General features: G+C 41.4%; 1 protein-coding gene across 2 annotated transcripts in view; it reads right to left on the bottom strand.

Moving 5' to 3' along the window:
- The window catches only part of LOC118791957 (kinesin-like protein KIF3C), a 46,424-nt gene that overhangs the window by 12,542 nt on the left and 15,718 nt on the right, over window positions 1-18,164 (bottom strand). Inside the window, exons 2-6 of one of the 2 annotated variants that reach the window (XM_036549545.1) lie at window positions 9,080-9,181; window positions 5,548-5,670; window positions 3,109-3,117; window positions 1,599-1,717; window positions 356-472 (exon numbers count right to left, since the gene is read on the bottom strand). In XM_036549545.1, coding sequence (XP_036405438.1) covers window positions 356-472; window positions 1,599-1,717; window positions 3,109-3,117; window positions 5,548-5,670; window positions 9,080-9,181 — 470 coding nt within the window. The remainder of the gene's footprint in view (window positions 1-355; window positions 473-1,598; window positions 1,718-3,108; window positions 3,118-5,547; window positions 5,671-9,079; window positions 9,182-18,164) is intronic. The other variant, XM_036549546.1, reaches the window with a different exon arrangement.

Here is an 18,164-nt window from a genome sequence, read left to right as displayed (position 1 = left end):
TGTATTCAAATAAGTGAAAGAATGATTTTGAAAAGTTCAGTTACTTATAAAAGCAGTGTTTGCTCAACCGTTATTAAAAACATGGACAGACATGCTTAGCAGACACTTTCATATCCAGGACAAAAAAAACAAATCGAATGAACAAATCAAAGGTTGGGAATTTTACATTTGGGCCACACTACAACCCGAACCAGTTTTGGAGAGATCTTCATAACTTTATACAGTTACAACTTTATACATTTATAACTTTATAATATTAACTTTATAAGAAGGTCCTATATGACCAATTTATGACATGATTTGGCAAATTTGTTACAGCATCCTGTCTTATGAGACTGTCCTACAGGACACTCACTTCTCTGCAGGAACAAGGGGCTGGAACTTCCACTGGTCCTCTTCACTATCAAACACCAGCCGGTTCATAATCTTGTTCTTTTCCTCAGGGGGGATGAAGTTCTCAATGATCAGGTACCTGCAGAGGTACAGGGCACAACAAATCCACAATTGAGACATAGCAGAGCCAAGACTGAGACTTAATGTCGCCATTACTAAGACACAGCAGAAAGAATAGTGAGACACAGCAGTAACTCAGGTGACAGAGGACAGACATAAGTATGAGAGACAACACAGCACAAATCAGCCATGTCAGAGCTAAGACTGAGGGACAACAAGGACATAACAGACACGACAGAAGGGAGAAGGAGACACAGAAGAGCAAAGATGGAGACCTGTTAGAAACGACACGGACATGATGAAGACAGCACTGGGACATGACAGAGACAACACAGACATGACACAAAGTCTGAGACACAGTGGAGACACTCAGACTCAACAGGAACATAACTGAGATACAACAGAGAGACGTTTAGGCCCATGAACAAGAAACAGGATGCCATAATTGCTGATGGGTGATCTTACTTAAACCGACAAGCTTGTTAGTGATGAAAAATAATCAAAAATAGGTTCAAGATAATTATCAGGTTGGGACAAGGTCAGGGTGGCTAGCCCACGAGTATTAGAAATCAGCAGATTCTTCTGCCTACAATGAGTACAAGAAGCAGAGCAAATGCCTTGATCTTGCAGTTTCTTGACATAGAACATAAAACTGAAGTGATTATTCAAAATTTTGAATTATTTGATACACCATTTTTAGTTAAACACACAAGCTTGTCTGATAACATTTTGTAGCAAGTGTAGCAAGTGATGTACTGAAATCACTCTGTACCCCTCATTCAATAATGTTCCTCACATATCAAGTTTATGACCTCCAATGAAAAGCAGAATACTCCCAAAATTATGAATGCAGGTTATTAAAATGTCAGAAATTTTGCACAGGATACATTCTACACAATATTCATGCAAAATATATTCAGATATTGTTAAATTGAGAACCTGTCTGTATTTCTTCTCAATGAACGAGAGTAGCTACTACCATTTTTAAGCCTTCACCCAAAGTTTCAGCTTCTGGGCTCTCAGCCATTTATAAGGATAAAGAGCAAATTCCGGCCTAAGAAACCTTAGTGAGTGAGGGGTGTTAAGTCTTACCAACTCCCTGTATCTGTGTGCATTGGAGAGGGTGTGGGGGTGGGGGGACTCACTTAAATTTGAGCTCCCTGGTCAGCTCATTCTGGGTCTGTTCCAGCTCCTGCCTGGTTTTCACATGTTCATCGTTCACGTCCTGGATCTCGGCCTTCACCGACTGCAGCTTGGCGTATAGCTGTGCCGTGGGAGCAGAGGAGAGAGATGCGTCGTCTCTTAATGTGAAAGCAGACTCCAGAGCCAAGGCCCTGAGGGGGAGACCACTCCACAGGCAGAGCCTGGCTATCCAAGCTCCGGTCTCCTAGCAACTGCTCAGTCACCCGCGGCAACACACCGTCTGATGCCCAGTGCTGCACTTCACCACAGAGATGGTGTCTTGCTGGAATCCACATAACATCCATACAGGGTATGCATTCACTCATTGTTTTCAGTAGGTTTCACATGGGCACTGTTGTTATCTGATTGCCCCCACATGCTTCTTAAACAGCATTCTCTGTTATGTCGATGACAAGTGCACTAATATTACCATGCATTTGGGTTTAAAGCTCGACGTAGGAAACAAAACATAGTTAATATTAGTGAATGAAAACGCAAAGGTTTGTTGTGTTAGTTGTTTTGACCATTTTTTTCAAGCACCACATGGCCATAAAGTGTACAAAAAAACAATATATATGTATATATGTTCAAAATTCATAACATGCTGGAATGATGTCACAAGCTGCTCTGCTTTCATTTTCAAATGGTGTGCAACCAACTGTCCAATCAATGAGTCTCTTCATTTTACGTGGTTGAGATACCAACACTGGTTTTTCATGCACATTCTAATTTCATTACCAAACACTACATTTTACAGTCCAACACTATCATTTATTCAAAGATTTAAAATAATTCAATTCAATACTATAAACAACATAATGCTAATGTTGAACATGAGATTGATCCCAGTTTTACAGAAGTAGACCCCATTGCGAATGGCATTTTAGGTTTACAGAACCAAGAAGAAAGCAATTTAAAACCGGGTTTACTGGAGGACATCATCAAGTGTTCCAGCCCTATAAGAAGTGCTTTGCACTTAGTGCCATTTCAGTTCAACCACTCTGGTTTCTGCATCTGTGCAACACTTTCTGTGCGCTCTTATGCCAGAGAAAAACACACTCCGCACAAAACAAGCATTCCTTTCTCTGTGTTAGAGGTACTCACTCTAACAGAGGCTAAAGCTCTCCCTAGGAGAGCATGCAGCAGAGTATAAAAACAGGGGATGGAGACCGAGCCAGGATAGAATCTCATAATAGGGCCATGCATTACAAATGTATGGGGAGGAATGGGTGGGGTGGACCGAAAAAAACCTGAGTGCTTGTGGCCAGAGTTAGTCCCAAACACTTGGGAGTGTTAGTGAGAGGAAACGTTATGATCACAGCTTCTGCAAAAAGAGCTGTGCGCCCGAGCGCTGGCTCCTTGGAGAATTCCCATGATACTCATGGCGAACAGTTAGCAGCGGTTGGGTAAAAAGTGGCAAGCTCGAGATCATGTGGAAATGGTGTGATCGGGAATCACAAGGTAAAAACAAACCTTTTTATACTGATAAATATTTGGGATGGGGGGAGGTGTTGTGTGTCCAGAGTGCACGGGCAGGAGGGGTCCGGTTTACAGTAGCCAACAAGTTTTGGGGAACAGGACAGAGAAGGGACAATCGGATTAGGCGGAGTATTAAATTTATCACACTCTCAACTGATCCTTAGAGGTCAACTGTCATTACTGAGCACACATTAGCACTAATCACTAGCTATTTTCTTGCTTTAGATTTGTGCACCATCTGGTTGCTTAATCAAATTTTCCCTTTTGAGCATCATTTGGGAAATCTGTGGTACAAGCCTGAAACATGCCTGTGTTATTGTTTCTCCCCCAGGCTGTGTGAAACAGCATTACGCCCCTGAAAATGACTTGTACATCAGATTTTAGTGTATACATCACTCATCATTATACCACAACACACACTATATTTATGTGACACCATGGCTATCACACGACAGGGTTTCATCAGCCTAAAACAAAAAGAAAATTTAACTAACAAGCAATATGTCTATTTTACTGATGAAATTTTCTCGTATGTGACATAAGCAAACTAGCTCACCACACATATTGATATAAACAACCATGACAGTGACAAAATGCTTTGTCAGTTCATGTGAAGTAAAAGTGCCTACCTGAAGACTTAAAAAGCTTCTGAAACAAATCTATAAGCCACTGAAAATCAAGACAAGAGCCATTTGCATCTGTGGTAATCTCCAAAACTATGCCAAGGTGCTGACACAGTGACCAGCTAGAGCGGTGGTTTTTAAAATTATATTGGGCCAATGGTCAGACACATGAAGATGTAGCTGAGTCGCAATTCTAATGAGTGATTTACAATGAATCCCTGTATTGAAATACTTGACACTTCGCACACACAAGTTAATGCTCCCAATTTGGCAACCTCAGACTCAAAACACAGATTAGTTTCAAGTCCAAAAGATTGTGTATCAATGTGCATGACATCCACATTATTCCTACCAAAGCAAAAATGGCAATTGGCTCCATTGCCTGTCCTGGTGGTCTGCCACCCACTTTGTTTTTTTCATATCACTCCAGATTGTCTGCTTCGGGAGTAGTGGAGCCACCTGTTCATCACAGGCAATTATACCAGTCACTTGCCTAAAGAGACCCGGTGTAACTAACATCTGAACAGTATTCAAGTGTTTATTCGAGTAATTAGAATGCTCCAGTTAGAGAGCTCTGTAATCAAATCATTAAGCAGTTTGGTCTTTTCTTTCAATTAAAACTTACAGACAAATATGATTATGCTTATAAAACATGTCACACCTAGATTTTGCTTTTATTTTATCCAAAGCTGAAGTAGGGTTTGTAAGTTTGCCAAGTGTGAGAAAAACAGCACCCTCTTACTCAGAGTGCTGTAAACAACACCTGAATACCAGTGACATGTCGCCTAGTTTTCTGGTCTGGTTTAATTGTCAGTGATAACAGATGGCTCCACAGATCCACAAACAGGTGACTTAGGCTGACAACAAACTGGGTGGTAAATCGCCAGGACCAGGGATAGGGACTCACTGGGATACGGATTAAGCAGTGTTTAACTGGAAACTACATTTCAAAACAGAATGACTCACTACTGCATTTTGAGTTACTACAGGAACACTTAACAATGGGCTGTTTTAATAACGCCACTGCTAATAATTTATTTATTGCTTATTTCAAAGGCTGTAATTAAAAATTCTATAAGTCCTGTCCTCTAATATTCACAGTTACAGAATTTAAATACAGTAATGTATAAATCATTAGTTTTCAAAACACATCTGAAATGTATCAGTGAAAGCCAGTTGTAACTTACAACATTCTATCTAACGTCATACTACCATACAATTGCTGACGGCATAATCTGCAAGTTACCATGAATTGTCCATGTTCACTGTGAAACCACATATAGTAGCCAATAACACTGACAGTTCTAATTGGGTGATCCAAGTGACAATTTGGCTATTTAAAGCTGGGACAGGAAATGCTATTCCTGGGGTGCAATAATGATGCAGATTTTCAAGGCTTCTCTAAACAGTATAACAGTTCTTTCATTGCAGTTATTACCTGTAATGTAACCCAATAACTTCTCAGACTAATTTGTGGTTTTGGTGGAAGAAAAAAAAAGATGTACCTCTGGGAATTCAAGGTTAAACATGTCTACCCTGGTTTTAAAGCCAATATTGTTCTTTTACACCATCCTTGCAGATATAACAGATGCACTGGCTTTTTATTATCTGGAGGGTTCATCCTATTCACTGAGCCCAGTACATAAGCCAATCCACTTCACATAGCAATCAGTTAATTTGTCCAGTATAAGCAAAACAATGATCCAAAAAACAAGACCACAGGTAACTACTGCAGGCCTAAGATTACAAAGCCCTTGCAACTGTGATATGTAAAGAGTGGGCAGGGCATCTCGTTCAGGGAGTGTCTTACCTTCTTGAGCTTCTTGGTCTTGAGCTCCACCTCCTGCTGCAGGGAGGAGTAGGTCTCTCTCAGCTCCAGAGTCTCCTCGTCCTGGGCCAACATCTGCTGCTGCATCTCCCTCTCCCGACGAGTCTGCAGAAGGAGAACAAAACCAGCACCACAACTGCATAACTACACCCCCTCACATTTTGCACATCCAGCCTAGACACTGAGACACAGGCCTGTCTGCACAGTGGTCACACTCTGCCGACTCCCTCATTACACTTGGATATATCAGTGGCATGGCAGTGTACCAGACTTAGACTTTACACATCTACCCAAACAGTAATGAATGTCCTGCGTCAGTTTATCAGCAAGAGCGAGAAATGTAGCATAATATCCCCACACACTTTGGCCAAGGTTTATTGAGAATAATAACAATGACTGAGGAAAAATATCATTGTGGAACTCAAACTAGTTGTATCGTAGCTGCCAATGCCAGTCCCTCACTAATTAATGGCCTGCCTCAAATGAATGATAGTATTTTTGTTAATCAGTCAGTCAAAAAGCATTTATAGTTAATCAAGCAATTCATTAGCCACACAATTTACTTATGTTTTCGTCACTTTCTCAAAATATTATGAGGCACAACTTCTTCTGTGAAGACAGCATATCTAACTTTCTCTGTTCCCACTACCTCAGCCAAGAGCAGATGCAAGCGATAACAAATTCTTCTCAAAATTTCTACCTATGTTCCTGGGAGAAGGAAAGGATTTGAATGGGGGCCTAAAAACAGTAGATCAGCGACACTGTTGTCGAACAGTCGAGTTCTAGACCGCTTGGCCACACTCGGCCTTTGGTAACACAACGACAGCGTTTCACGCCCTGGTGCGCCTGATCACGGGTGGAAATATGGGCTGCTGCTCTCGCTCAGGCAGAAGCCTGGCGCATGTGCCGGGTGCCCCACGTGCCAACTTCCTGTCCTGCCAGCACTGCTGTTCCCTGCCCTCTCTACGCCCTCATTCTGTCAGGCCTGAGAGAGCCGAGCTTGACCCTTCTGGGGCCAAAGAGCCAACGCTAGAGAGCACGTCTGCGGGGACAGGGGATTCGGCTAAGGGTTCGATTCCAGGGCGGGACACATGGGTGGCATTCTCGGGTGAGGCGATTTTAAACGGACACTTATGAAATGCATGCAATGTAAGCAGTCGTAGACAAAGTCGGCTGCTGGCTGCACAGGGTAATGTGATCCAATTTAGTGAAGGGCGTCACTGTGTGACAATTACTGCAGCACTGTAAACTGAAACTGACCCCTAAATCACACATGGCGATTGTTATTAAGCTGCATTAACTGAATTTTGACCTATTCGGGTACAGATAAAAGCATTTATAAAACCACAAAGACATAAAATCTGACCAAATCTGTATACTGTTGATAATTTATTCAACAGACGCGCAATGTCATACATCTACTGTGTGCAATATTTTAATAATGCACAATTATTATTTATAAGTAAACATGGCCGGTACACATCAAATCACAGTCACTGCATTGCTAGTGTTCATTTTAAAAATACTTTTGCCTTTCCTCTTCTTAATTCTCTCTCCTATGAGACACTTCAGGACTGCAAATAATAGTTTCTATCTTGGTTATTTCTGCCTTGACGGCAGCAGCAATTGTATCGTCAGATGTGTGATGCTCAGTGGCGTGGGTGGATTCTAATCAGGGCCTAATTCCCTGCTGCTGACGACAGGCTGTGCCGTGCGCACTGTGTGAAAGCTGCACTGAACGAGAGCAGTCCTCCGCGAGGGGGAATCGGTTCACCAACACGGGTTCGACCTTGGAGGCCACGACACCTGCTTAAAGGCCAATAAAGAGGCTCTGCTGCAGCACATTCACTTGTACTTCACTGTCATTGTAGCCCCGAATGACCTCACACAACTTCAGTAAAATCAGCAGTACAGAACTGAATCAGAAGGGGAGGAGCAGACAGGACGCCTGTGGACCAGCCTTCTTCGATATGTGTCATTCATCGCATGCTGCTGAGAGGCTGGGGCCTTTTGCGGAGTCTCAAATTTCCCTTGAGAGCAAGATTCTGCATTGAGTGATTCTCCTTTGCAGTTTAAAAGAATCTATAAAGTGAGCTCACAAGGTATACCTGCCTACTGTAGAGCAGAGAGCCAAAGAGCATTAATCCTATGCCATGCTGACTTGGTGGTGTAACAGCTATCAGCACCCTGTCTGCACTTCACTGTTGCAGTTTCACTCTTAAAGGCTTAGTGTGGCTTCTGTCATGGATTACCAGCAGTATCTGTGAATTGTGAATGCTGAGAAATACTGCTTTGGTGCGTCAGGTACCATGAGCCATTTTGCTTAGGTCATGACATCTGCCTTGACAATGGCATAAAGGCACAGGCCTTTCTGCTGAGACTGCATGTAGAATGTGAGCACAGCCAGACGCCTGTTTCAAGACAATCTGTCCTGAAATGGCTCGGTGGAATCAATACTCTGTGACCACACCTCTTTATCAGCACTTGTGTGAACTCATAACTGACTGATTTTGTTTTATTGATATTAGCTATACAGTACTGGCAAATAGGTTTCAGGTTTATTTCCTGTGTAGGAATTACCCAAAAGAGCGAGACATTTCTGTGTTCATTTCACATGAACTGTGACATCCAGCAGTGTAAATGTATAACATAAAACATCAACTGTGTAAAGATAATAATGTTACCACAATTAATTAATAATGTTACAACATTACTACCATCATACAATCAGTTGTAATTGCATCCATATTGTACAGTACTTACTCACCCTACCTGAGGGAGACATCGTCCACTGGTAAGGATGATGGTTCAGCAGGTCAGTCCATTAATTACCACATTTATAAACTGGAGGGATTTACACCATGCTGGTGCTCATGCAACAAAGACTTCATGATAAAAATCAGCACATCCCATGAAGCATACAGCTTATTCCATATTCCACACACAAGCTTTTAGTCACAAGCTTCACATAAACATATATGATGTATAACTACAGTACCAATCAAAGGGTTTGGACACACCAACCCATAGAGGGGTTTTTCTGTGTTTTCACTATTTCTCACATTTTAGAATAACAGTAAAGACATCAAAACTTTGGAATAACACAAATGGAATTATGCAGTGACCAAAAAAGTGTTTAAAAAATCAAAACCTTATATTTTAGATTGTTCAAAGTAGCCAAAAACTACCTTTTAAAATTACTTTTAAAATCACTTTAAAATTACTTTTTTTGCAAAGAAATTCATACATAGGCATCAACTTCACTATTTATATTCACATAACAAATTTCAAGCATTTACGTATGTCTTTAGATCAAAATGTCTTTGAACGCATGTTTCCCATCTTAATCAGGTGTGTCCAGACCTTTGACTGGTACTGTATGTGGTAGTTGAAGCCACAGCCAAATAATCTCATCACAACTCAGTATGGAGGTGTGCTCTGTCAGTCACCCTTGATAAATGCCGCTGCCCCTGTAAATCCAGTGAATAAAGAAGGCATGAGATGTGTCCCTCACCTGCTCAGCAATCTCCTGCCTCTTCAGCTCCAGCATCTTCTGCTGCTCGTTGGTGTGGTCGATAATGTTCTTCCCTCCCACCAGGAGCTTGCTTTCCATAGCCTGGTGAGGGGGGGGGAGAGGTACGTTAAAAACTGGAATCGATGGGTGCTTCCTGCTAGGGTGGGGTCGACAGTGGATAATACCAAAACTCACAGTCTTTCAACGTGCAATATACCATCAGTTTTATGACTTCTTGTGTCAGATCAATGTCAGCAATGCTGAAAAATAGCAATATGGTGATGAGGAATATTCTACAGTACGCTTAACATTGGTTAATGTTTAGCCAGCACCCAGCAGCAAAGTTTGCAATAGGCAGCACACAGAGAAACACAGCCAAGATAACCACCAGTAGGAATGTGAGGACCACCTGGCCCATGTGGACGATGGTGGAATGATGAGAAGTATTCTGTCCACAGATTCAGTATGAGCTTGACGTGGAGAGGTAATGGGACTGTTTCTATCACACTGTATGGAATAGATGCTACTTTGAATATCTCTCTTGTGTTTCATTTATAGCCCAGAACTGTGGTCATTAAAGAATTGGTGGACCAAAGGTGAAATAATGTATTAGTGACCATAATAACAGTAGAATTACTAACATCACTACTATGCACCAGTTAACTATACTGGTGATCTAAATATGCTCTTGTCCAAGTAAAGTTACTCTATGAAATTTTCAATTTGCTTAGAAGGTGTATGTATAAATCTATAAAATGAATAATCAATTGTCAACACAGATTAGAAGACAAGTTATTACAATAATCTAAAAACTTGATTTTTTTTGTTTGAACATGAAATCAATTTAAGTAAATGCAGTATTTAGTTATAATAATATCATATATAATATATGCCAGTATAATATATAATAAGTATTTAGTTTACTTTTGTAGTCTTTGAAGGCTCATAAGGGTGCAATTAACTTTTTTATTGGATCACAGGATCAAAACATTTAAGAAACATTAGTCTAAGAAACAGAAAGCCAAGATAAATCCCAATGCTGTTTGGAAGAGCTGAGGGATTCCTTCTGAAGACAGAAGACGATCTTTACCATAGATTGCGCTCCTATAATTACCTACTGTCTCTGATACATGTAAACTTTTTAAGCTCCGTCCCTGCAGGGAACTTCATAATTATGTTAATTACATTTTTTGCCCAAGCATGTTTGCCTATAATTTGTCCTGTACGATTAGTGCACATCGATTCTACCCTACTTTAGAAGCCATGGGTGGCTGATAACTTTACCAGAACATTTTTTATTCTTTTTATGTACATTTCTGAAGTGAAGTAGTATAGTTAATATCATTATTTTAATTATTCATATGCTTGGATAGATGTCTGTTTCTGGAGCTTCACTTCAGTAGTCACCGACTTCGCAAGAATAGTTTCATTTAGTGGGTCTTGATGAAAATGATTTTTATCGCATTGAAATGGCGGGCTGCATTTGCTAGTTAATGTAAATTGGGCAAACCATGCAGCAGAATCTGAGCTGATATCAACATTAAGAATGACAGGACTGCACATTTGGCATTATGCACATATAATGCACATGCATTTGACATTTCAGGATGAACAAGATTTTTCATAATCAAATAACACAGAAAGTCACACAACAGTGTCATCTTTTTATGCATGGAAACAGCTTAACGATCATATCTAAAATTGTCATTGGTATTCTTTGTTCCACATGACACTGATAATAGATTTGAGAATATGTCACCAGTTAAGTCCTCATAGGAATACACTCTGAGAATAATGCCACCTTTAATCCAGACTTTGAAATGTAATTTTTATTTTGACAGACAGAGCTGATCTGCCCTTTGGCAAGGAGGCAAAAGTACAGTTGAAATAACAGAGAAGGGTAGCATTTGCTTTGTTGATGTGGGTGAAATCTGCTTCTGACTGAAGCCTGCTAGACAGACAGCGTGTAGCTGCCCTCCGCTTGAAGACAGGAACCCACGATAGTATTATGAATATGTATGCACAAAAAAAATACCAGAATGAGCTGTCAACCGTGTCAAAAAATTTTATAAAACAGCTTGGCTCCTGAAATTAAAACTGAAATGAATGAATGAAAAACTGTAAAACTTAAACTGACAAATATTATTGTCGGTGTCACTGTCTGTTGTGAGCTTCATGAGCAACAAGCGACAAACTGTTTAAACCAGTAGTAGACGCTCCAATCTGGCAGGCAGTATTCCGGCAGCCTCCGGGAGATTAGGAGGGCAGGAGACGTAAATGACGTAACCTGTCTTTGAATGGAATTATCCACGGGGGTTCGTCTCGGCCCGGGGGCTGAGGTTCACACAGGCCGGGGTGGATAATGCTGTTAACAGCCCCCGAAATAATTCTGCCCTTTCGTTTGGCCCTTTCGTCGCGGGCTAAATAAAATCAGCCAAACGAGATGAAAACCAACTCATTTAAGGAGGATGCATTGGATTTCCCCCACGTTCCCTAAATTACGGGAGCCGAACAATGTCATCCTTTCACATGGATGGTAGCAATGCCCTCTGTGCCTCTGTACTTATTAGGGTTTTCTGGCTGTGTTCCTGGCTACATTCTTTCCTTTTCTCCAAACAACACTTCGGGTGAAATATCTTGGACTCATCCCACACTGGGATCTAGGCACTAAAAAGTATAAATAAAAAAAATATACACATATAGCCTCAAACAAAATAATCACTAAATATATTATCTCTACTGGTTCTACATCAATAACAACCACAACATAGGAGACCTAGGCAGTGATGTGTAAGTGTGAGGCACTCCCGTGTAATATATATTTTTACATACTGTCCTTTTGTTTTCTGTATACACAGTTTGTGCAAAAACAAGAAACACCAACATCGACTGCAGATAAAAGAGGCAATTCATCTTCATTTCAAGGGGAGCTGGAATGAAGGCATTTCTCACGGAGCAAATGTTTGATCATGCAGCTACAGTGTGACTAAAGATTAAAGAACTGGGCCACTAAAATCAAACCCTCATTAGCATATTCCATCCTTTGTTTTGAGGATTTCCTCTCTCACCCTGGAGAATTTTTCTTGCGTCTCATAAGGCAGCGTGACGGGGCCTTCTGAGACACCATCATTGATAAGACAAGATGTGAGACATCATTGATAATGGGCTCTGAATATGACACCTTCAGTTTTGAATCATAAACATGCTCAACGTGCACAAAAAGTGAATGTAGTGCAACATCAGAGAAGCAGCACGATGTACTGGCTAGGGACCTACATTTACAACCAGAAAGATTCAGCTTCAGATCCTGAGCTGGGCAATTCTGTTTTACACATGAACACTAAGGCCCTTAATCTTAACTGTGCCAGTAAAAATTCAGCCATTTAAACAGATCTTAAACAAATCTCTGGAAAAGGAAGTAAGCTGCTTCAAGGATTGTCCTGGGAAGGATTTCTGTTCAGGAAGTAAATAAAAGCATGGAATCATGGGAAATAACAGAATTCCCACAAGGGAAGAGCAGTATGATTTGCCTCAGAAGCAGAGCAGCCGGTGGCAGGCTGTGACTGGCATTCTGAATCCTGCTGCCAGACAAGTATCAGCTTTAAGTCCATCCACCCACTGCATGTAGCTGATAAAAAAACCCCATAGACTGCCCCCCATTGCGTGTGGGGGAAGTCACAAGAGCTGGGAGCTTGTGATTCTTTCCTGAGGAATGAGGGGCTTGGTCTCTTATATGCTAAACCCTGCCCCTCAGCGCTTAAGTCCCTAATTCCACTGCATAATCTCCTTTTCTTATAATGGTAATTTTCACATTGCTTACTTTGATGAAAACTCAAATGTATACTATTTGCTGCTATAAAAACTGCGTCCAAATACCCCCCCCCCCCCCCAAAAAAAAGCACATCATTCAGCAATGACTTTAAGTCCAACTGACTCGTTTAACAACCCACAAATAAGCCTGCTTGATTTTGAAACATTCAAGAGTTTAATTGGAAGCGCGAGAGTAGCGGAATTGTGACTATCTGCCTTGCAGTGCAGTGTTTTGGTTCGAGTCTGACCTGATTTAGACTCTTTTTAACTTCTGCCAGACACCAAATCACAAGAGGAGCAACACTCTGCATTCCCCCTGATTTAGCTCAGAAGCCGCAGTCACTGTCTATGTTGATGAGGAGTTATAGAATTACAGTATTAAGGAATTACGGTCATGGAATGTTTGAAAGCAGGGTCAAAGTTCGGCATCTTGTAACTGTGGAGAATCTTTGCTGCTGCTCTGTCTCCTTTGACAGGAGCTCCAGGGGGATGGGAGTCATCGGAATTGCACCACATCTCACTGCCTGCCAATAAACTGGCTAAAAGAAATGAGCTGTTGAATATCCTTAATCTTCTCTGCATACGAAATACAGCCCTCGCTGTTAAAGCGCCTCGTTTAAATCTGCCTTCTACAGCTCCGAACCTGGATATCAAACTTGTGTGTACTAATGTTCAGTTATTACTTGGATTCATTGGTAAGCTAATTAATTATGTTCATCAACTATGCAGCATATATCAACACCTCAGCATGTCCTGAGAACAAAGCGGTAGGTAACATTCAGTTGGGGGCACTCATTCAACTTTCGGCCTCATCATAAACAAAAACCTGAGACACTGACTGAGCTAATTAAGCAACTAAGAACCAATGCTGGACCATAAAACAATATCATAGCAGCCCTGTTTTATCCGGTAAGTAGGTAAGAATTTCACCTCTCTAATAACACCAAACAGCATGCACATCTCAAAAACACTCTAAGCTGAGGAACAATTTCCTTCATCCAAAAATATTAAGCTCCAGAGCTCCATTTCATCACAATTACAAGAGAGGATCTTCAACAGAACAAAAAAAACCTGTCTGTTCTATATTTAAGCTGCTTAAAACCCTTAAAGGATTTAGAAATTGCTTTTTAAGCAGAAGTTTGATTGGACGGCAGAAATCTTTGGTTGGTACCCAGGGGCATGAGAGCTGGCAGGGCTCCCAGAATGCAGAAACGGGCACCAGGCTGGGGGGTTAAATCCCCCTGTTGGCTGGCACAGCAGGTGTCCATGGTTGCATTTCCGGCAAATTCTAAGTCTCCCATCACAAGAGCCCAACAGCAGAGATATTCTTTTTCAGTAGGATTTGAATACAAGGTAGGCCATACATACAGTACAGTATTGACAGTAAACTTCTAATATTGTTGACTCCTTATATGGCTATGTGCTTGTGATGTACGCTGTCTCACTTGTAAGTTGCTTTGGATAAAAAGCGCTTGTAAACCAAATGTAAATGTAAATGCACCAGTGTTCCAGGGCTGTTAGTGTTTTGTTTAGATTATTTTGCATCCATATCCTTGCATTTAGGGCAAAAAAATCATCCAACTGTATTTCACGATCAGGCTATTTATGGTCTGGTATATTAATGTGGCTGGTAATGCATTTGTCCCAGTGTTGCTTAGGATATGAGAGTCTGTCATTGTCACAACAGTCGTATTCTTAGCTGTGCTGTGTCTGCACATGGGTAACAGAGGCAGCAGATGTCATATTAACACAGCCGCTCTGCGGGCTTAAATCTCTTTCCCCCACAACGGCTGTCGTGGATTTTGATGAACGAACCTCCCTGGTTATTGTTCCCTGTTTAATAGGAAAGACTAACAGCCCTCCCTACAATTCATCTCAACAAGGTACAAGAGCGCTGAGCACCCACTGCGGTAACGGCGTCTTGGTTAGACGTACCAAAGTCACAGGGTCAGATTAATATTACATTCCTATTGTGAAAGCCAAACAGCATCTGGATGAGAAGAAAAGGAAAACTGCACTGCAGATTTTCACACCGCTACGCATGTGTGACAGGAAATACATTCTGGTGAAAAATGGGGAGCCTTTCTTTGTTCATATTTCCATTCATTGCAAACTGAGTATTTCCAAACCAGAATGGCTGATGGTACTACAGAAAAAAAAGGGCTAAAAAGCCATTTGAATCCATATGCCCAACACTGACCAACAGCTATACCCAAGAGACAGGCTAATATAAAAAATAAGTCAGTGTCAAAATGTGCACAAAAAACTATTAATATAACATTTCACTTACACAAAGGCAGCCTATTTACTATAATAAGCTGTCAGGCAGTGTGACAATATTGAAATCAACTAAATGAAGACTCATTTCTGGGACAGTTTGAAAGGTTTAGAAATGTGTAATTATTTAGGCCTATGTTCATATATGTTCATATTCTTTATGTTTGGGTTTACACCTCTGGCACATGGCAGCCCTACCCTCAAATTAAGAACAATTTCATCGGATAAATGCCTTCATTCTTATTACATTGTTTGATTACAAAGACTCACTGTACCAGCACATTTGATAAACTGCTCAGTAATGGCAATGTACCTTAAATACAAATAAAAAACTCCATCCTGGAGCCTTGAATGTATACTGATGGAATAGAAGCACTTGCCCAACCTATTGTAACAACCTGGTAATAAACATGTTAATGGCATGTGAAAACAGGTTCGAAATAGTTACTTCAAAAGCTTCTTTTTATTTCGTTTCCATTCACGGAACAAAAGAATTGGGTATTTCACCAGGCAGTTTCCGACCTCCAGATATAAACAATTTGCTGGACTCAGCTGCAGTCTTCAGGCAGCGAGGAGCACCAGCTGCATTCATAAGGAGTCACGTCCGCATCCAAGCCCTCGGCTGCTGCCATCGTATTTCTGCCTGCTGTTTCCGAGAGAGGGCTGGCATGCGCTCTGCAGAGGATTATGGGGGACGGCACAGCTCAGTGATGCAGAAAAAACACACGCCGCATTCCACAGTGCAACGCAGCGATGCGCCGAGGAAGTAGCCAACGTTCACTGCAGCGCACAGACCCTGTGCACGGAAACATCTAGACACAAATCAGAACATATTATGGCTCTTAGGAAAAATACACCTCTACATGACAGAGAGCTGACACATGATTTTTTTTTCTCCCTTCAAAGCCTCACCCCGCTCTGGAAGATATGGAAGGCCAGTCTGTCCTGAGTCATCACTAGAGGTAAACCATGCCAGAAGAATGGGTGAGAGAGCAGAGAAATACAACATGGCCAGGCAACACGCACTCACCCACCACTCTTAAAATGAATCACGATGTGTTCAAAACACAAAGAGAACCGTGTGTCTGATCTCAATCATACACAGCCCTCATTTCCAAAAATGTCCTTTTAAATCGGTCCATTCTATGTGCTGTCGAATCAATTTAGCGGGAAGCGAATAATACATACAAAATAAATCATAAATAATACTGTAAATTCATGTAAGAACTGCACTGCTTCTATCAGCTGCCAAAATCCTCTATTTATTTCTCCAGCATGGCACATTGAACAACAGTAAACAGGGTGGAAATTACAGAACACCAAATATAAAAATTTTAAATATCAACTGAAGGCAGCACTGAGGAATTCTGGGTAAGCACCCGCCTAAACTGAACAATGAGAACAGGAGTAGATAAGCTGCTTCTCAGAGGGGAAGGTAAGTCATACGCAAGAAAACTGCAGGAGTTTATATCAAGTTGATATTACACAGGGGAATATCTGTACTGGTAGCATGTTTCTGCTCTCTGTCCCATCTCAGCAAAAACAGGAAACCCGAGTCATGGAAGCGGCACATGGATTTTTCCAAAAACAACTCAAAGGCCGAGGGTACGCAAGCATGAGCCAGCATATATGTCTAAAGTGAGTCATCTCACAGTGTCAGTCTGCCAGTTAGGAGTGACTCACCCTGTACCTGAGCCCAAACAGCAGCAGAGCAATTTGGGGCAGTAGCATTTAACAGCAGTTTGGCCACAGAGTCACTGCCAGGTGGGGCATGTCTGCGGTAATCTTGAGTCCCGGCTCTTGAGTGGCTCACCTATCTCCCAGCACCATCTCCCGCAGAGTTTGCTTTCTGAACGGGAAGGGGCCGGCCGTACGGTGAAATATTAACTAGGGAGGCTGATGGAGCCAGGCTGCAGTATAGGAGGACGTGCAACTCGATCAGCAGAGTCTCACTGTCCCCACAACATTGATGCCACCCTGGTGTCACCTTTTAATGCGGGTGCTGTGGTGTGTGTGTGTATGTGTGAGGGGGATGGGGTTTGACTTTGGCATAAATCCAAACCAAGCATTCAGGAGTATGCACAAAGCAGACACATCAGATGGATTATCTTTGTTGCAGAATAGGCCTGTTTTAGTCAGTTCTCAATGGTACCAGTTCCACAGGCTGTGCCACTTCCCAGGCAATATTCACCTCCACAGTATAAAAGGCAACGCAGTGCAGCAAAGAGACATCTTCAATACACTTGGTCATAAATTGAAACCTATTTTGCAGTTGTAAACCAGAAATGGGCAGCATTGGTTAAGCAATGGCATTTGTAACCAGAAGGCTACAGGAGTGAACCTCAGATGGGGTCTAACTATTACACCTTTGATCAAGGCACTTACACTCAACTGCTGTCGTAAATATCCATCTGAATTAATATGTAAAATGTAATGCAGTTATGTTGCCCTGAACAACAGCTTCTGCTAAACAAATACATAATAATGGAGCCAGTCCTCCATTTACTTCTGGAAAATATCCATTGCTGACTTGAATTTGATGCTCCAAGCATATCTTTGTAATACGATGTTGCCCCTGCACATCCAGCAGATGGGAAACATAAGACCTCATTCATTGATTATCATCAAAGTCACTCTAAAGACATGAGACTGCTGATCTCTATAATATGAGGCACTACTTGGGACAAAATTCGAATTTCCAAGTATCACTGTAACCTTTGTAGGCACATTATATTAGTGATCTGAACTTGAAAAGGAAGAACCAGTAATTGGACATAACAAAAATACAGTGGTTACAGCAAACACTTCACATAATTAAATGAAAATTTTTCTTAAAGCTGAAATTAAATAAAGTCAAGTAGTATTTATATGAAAAAGACTTAGAATTATGACCTGAAATGTTTAAAGTGTGAGTAAGGGTGCATTTTTGGTGATAATCACTGTCCCTCACACGGCAGTGGGCCACAATAAACCTGGCTACCAGTACTGCACACTGGGT

This window comes from Megalops cyprinoides, chromosome 17 (assembly GCF_013368585.1).
Source record: "Megalops cyprinoides isolate fMegCyp1 chromosome 17, fMegCyp1.pri, whole genome shotgun sequence".
NCBI classification, from domain to species: domain Eukaryota; kingdom Metazoa; phylum Chordata; class Actinopteri; order Elopiformes; family Megalopidae; genus Megalops; species Megalops cyprinoides.
The sequence above is the reverse complement of the archived record's forward strand: the minus strand, read 5'-3'. Positions and strand labels throughout refer to the sequence as shown.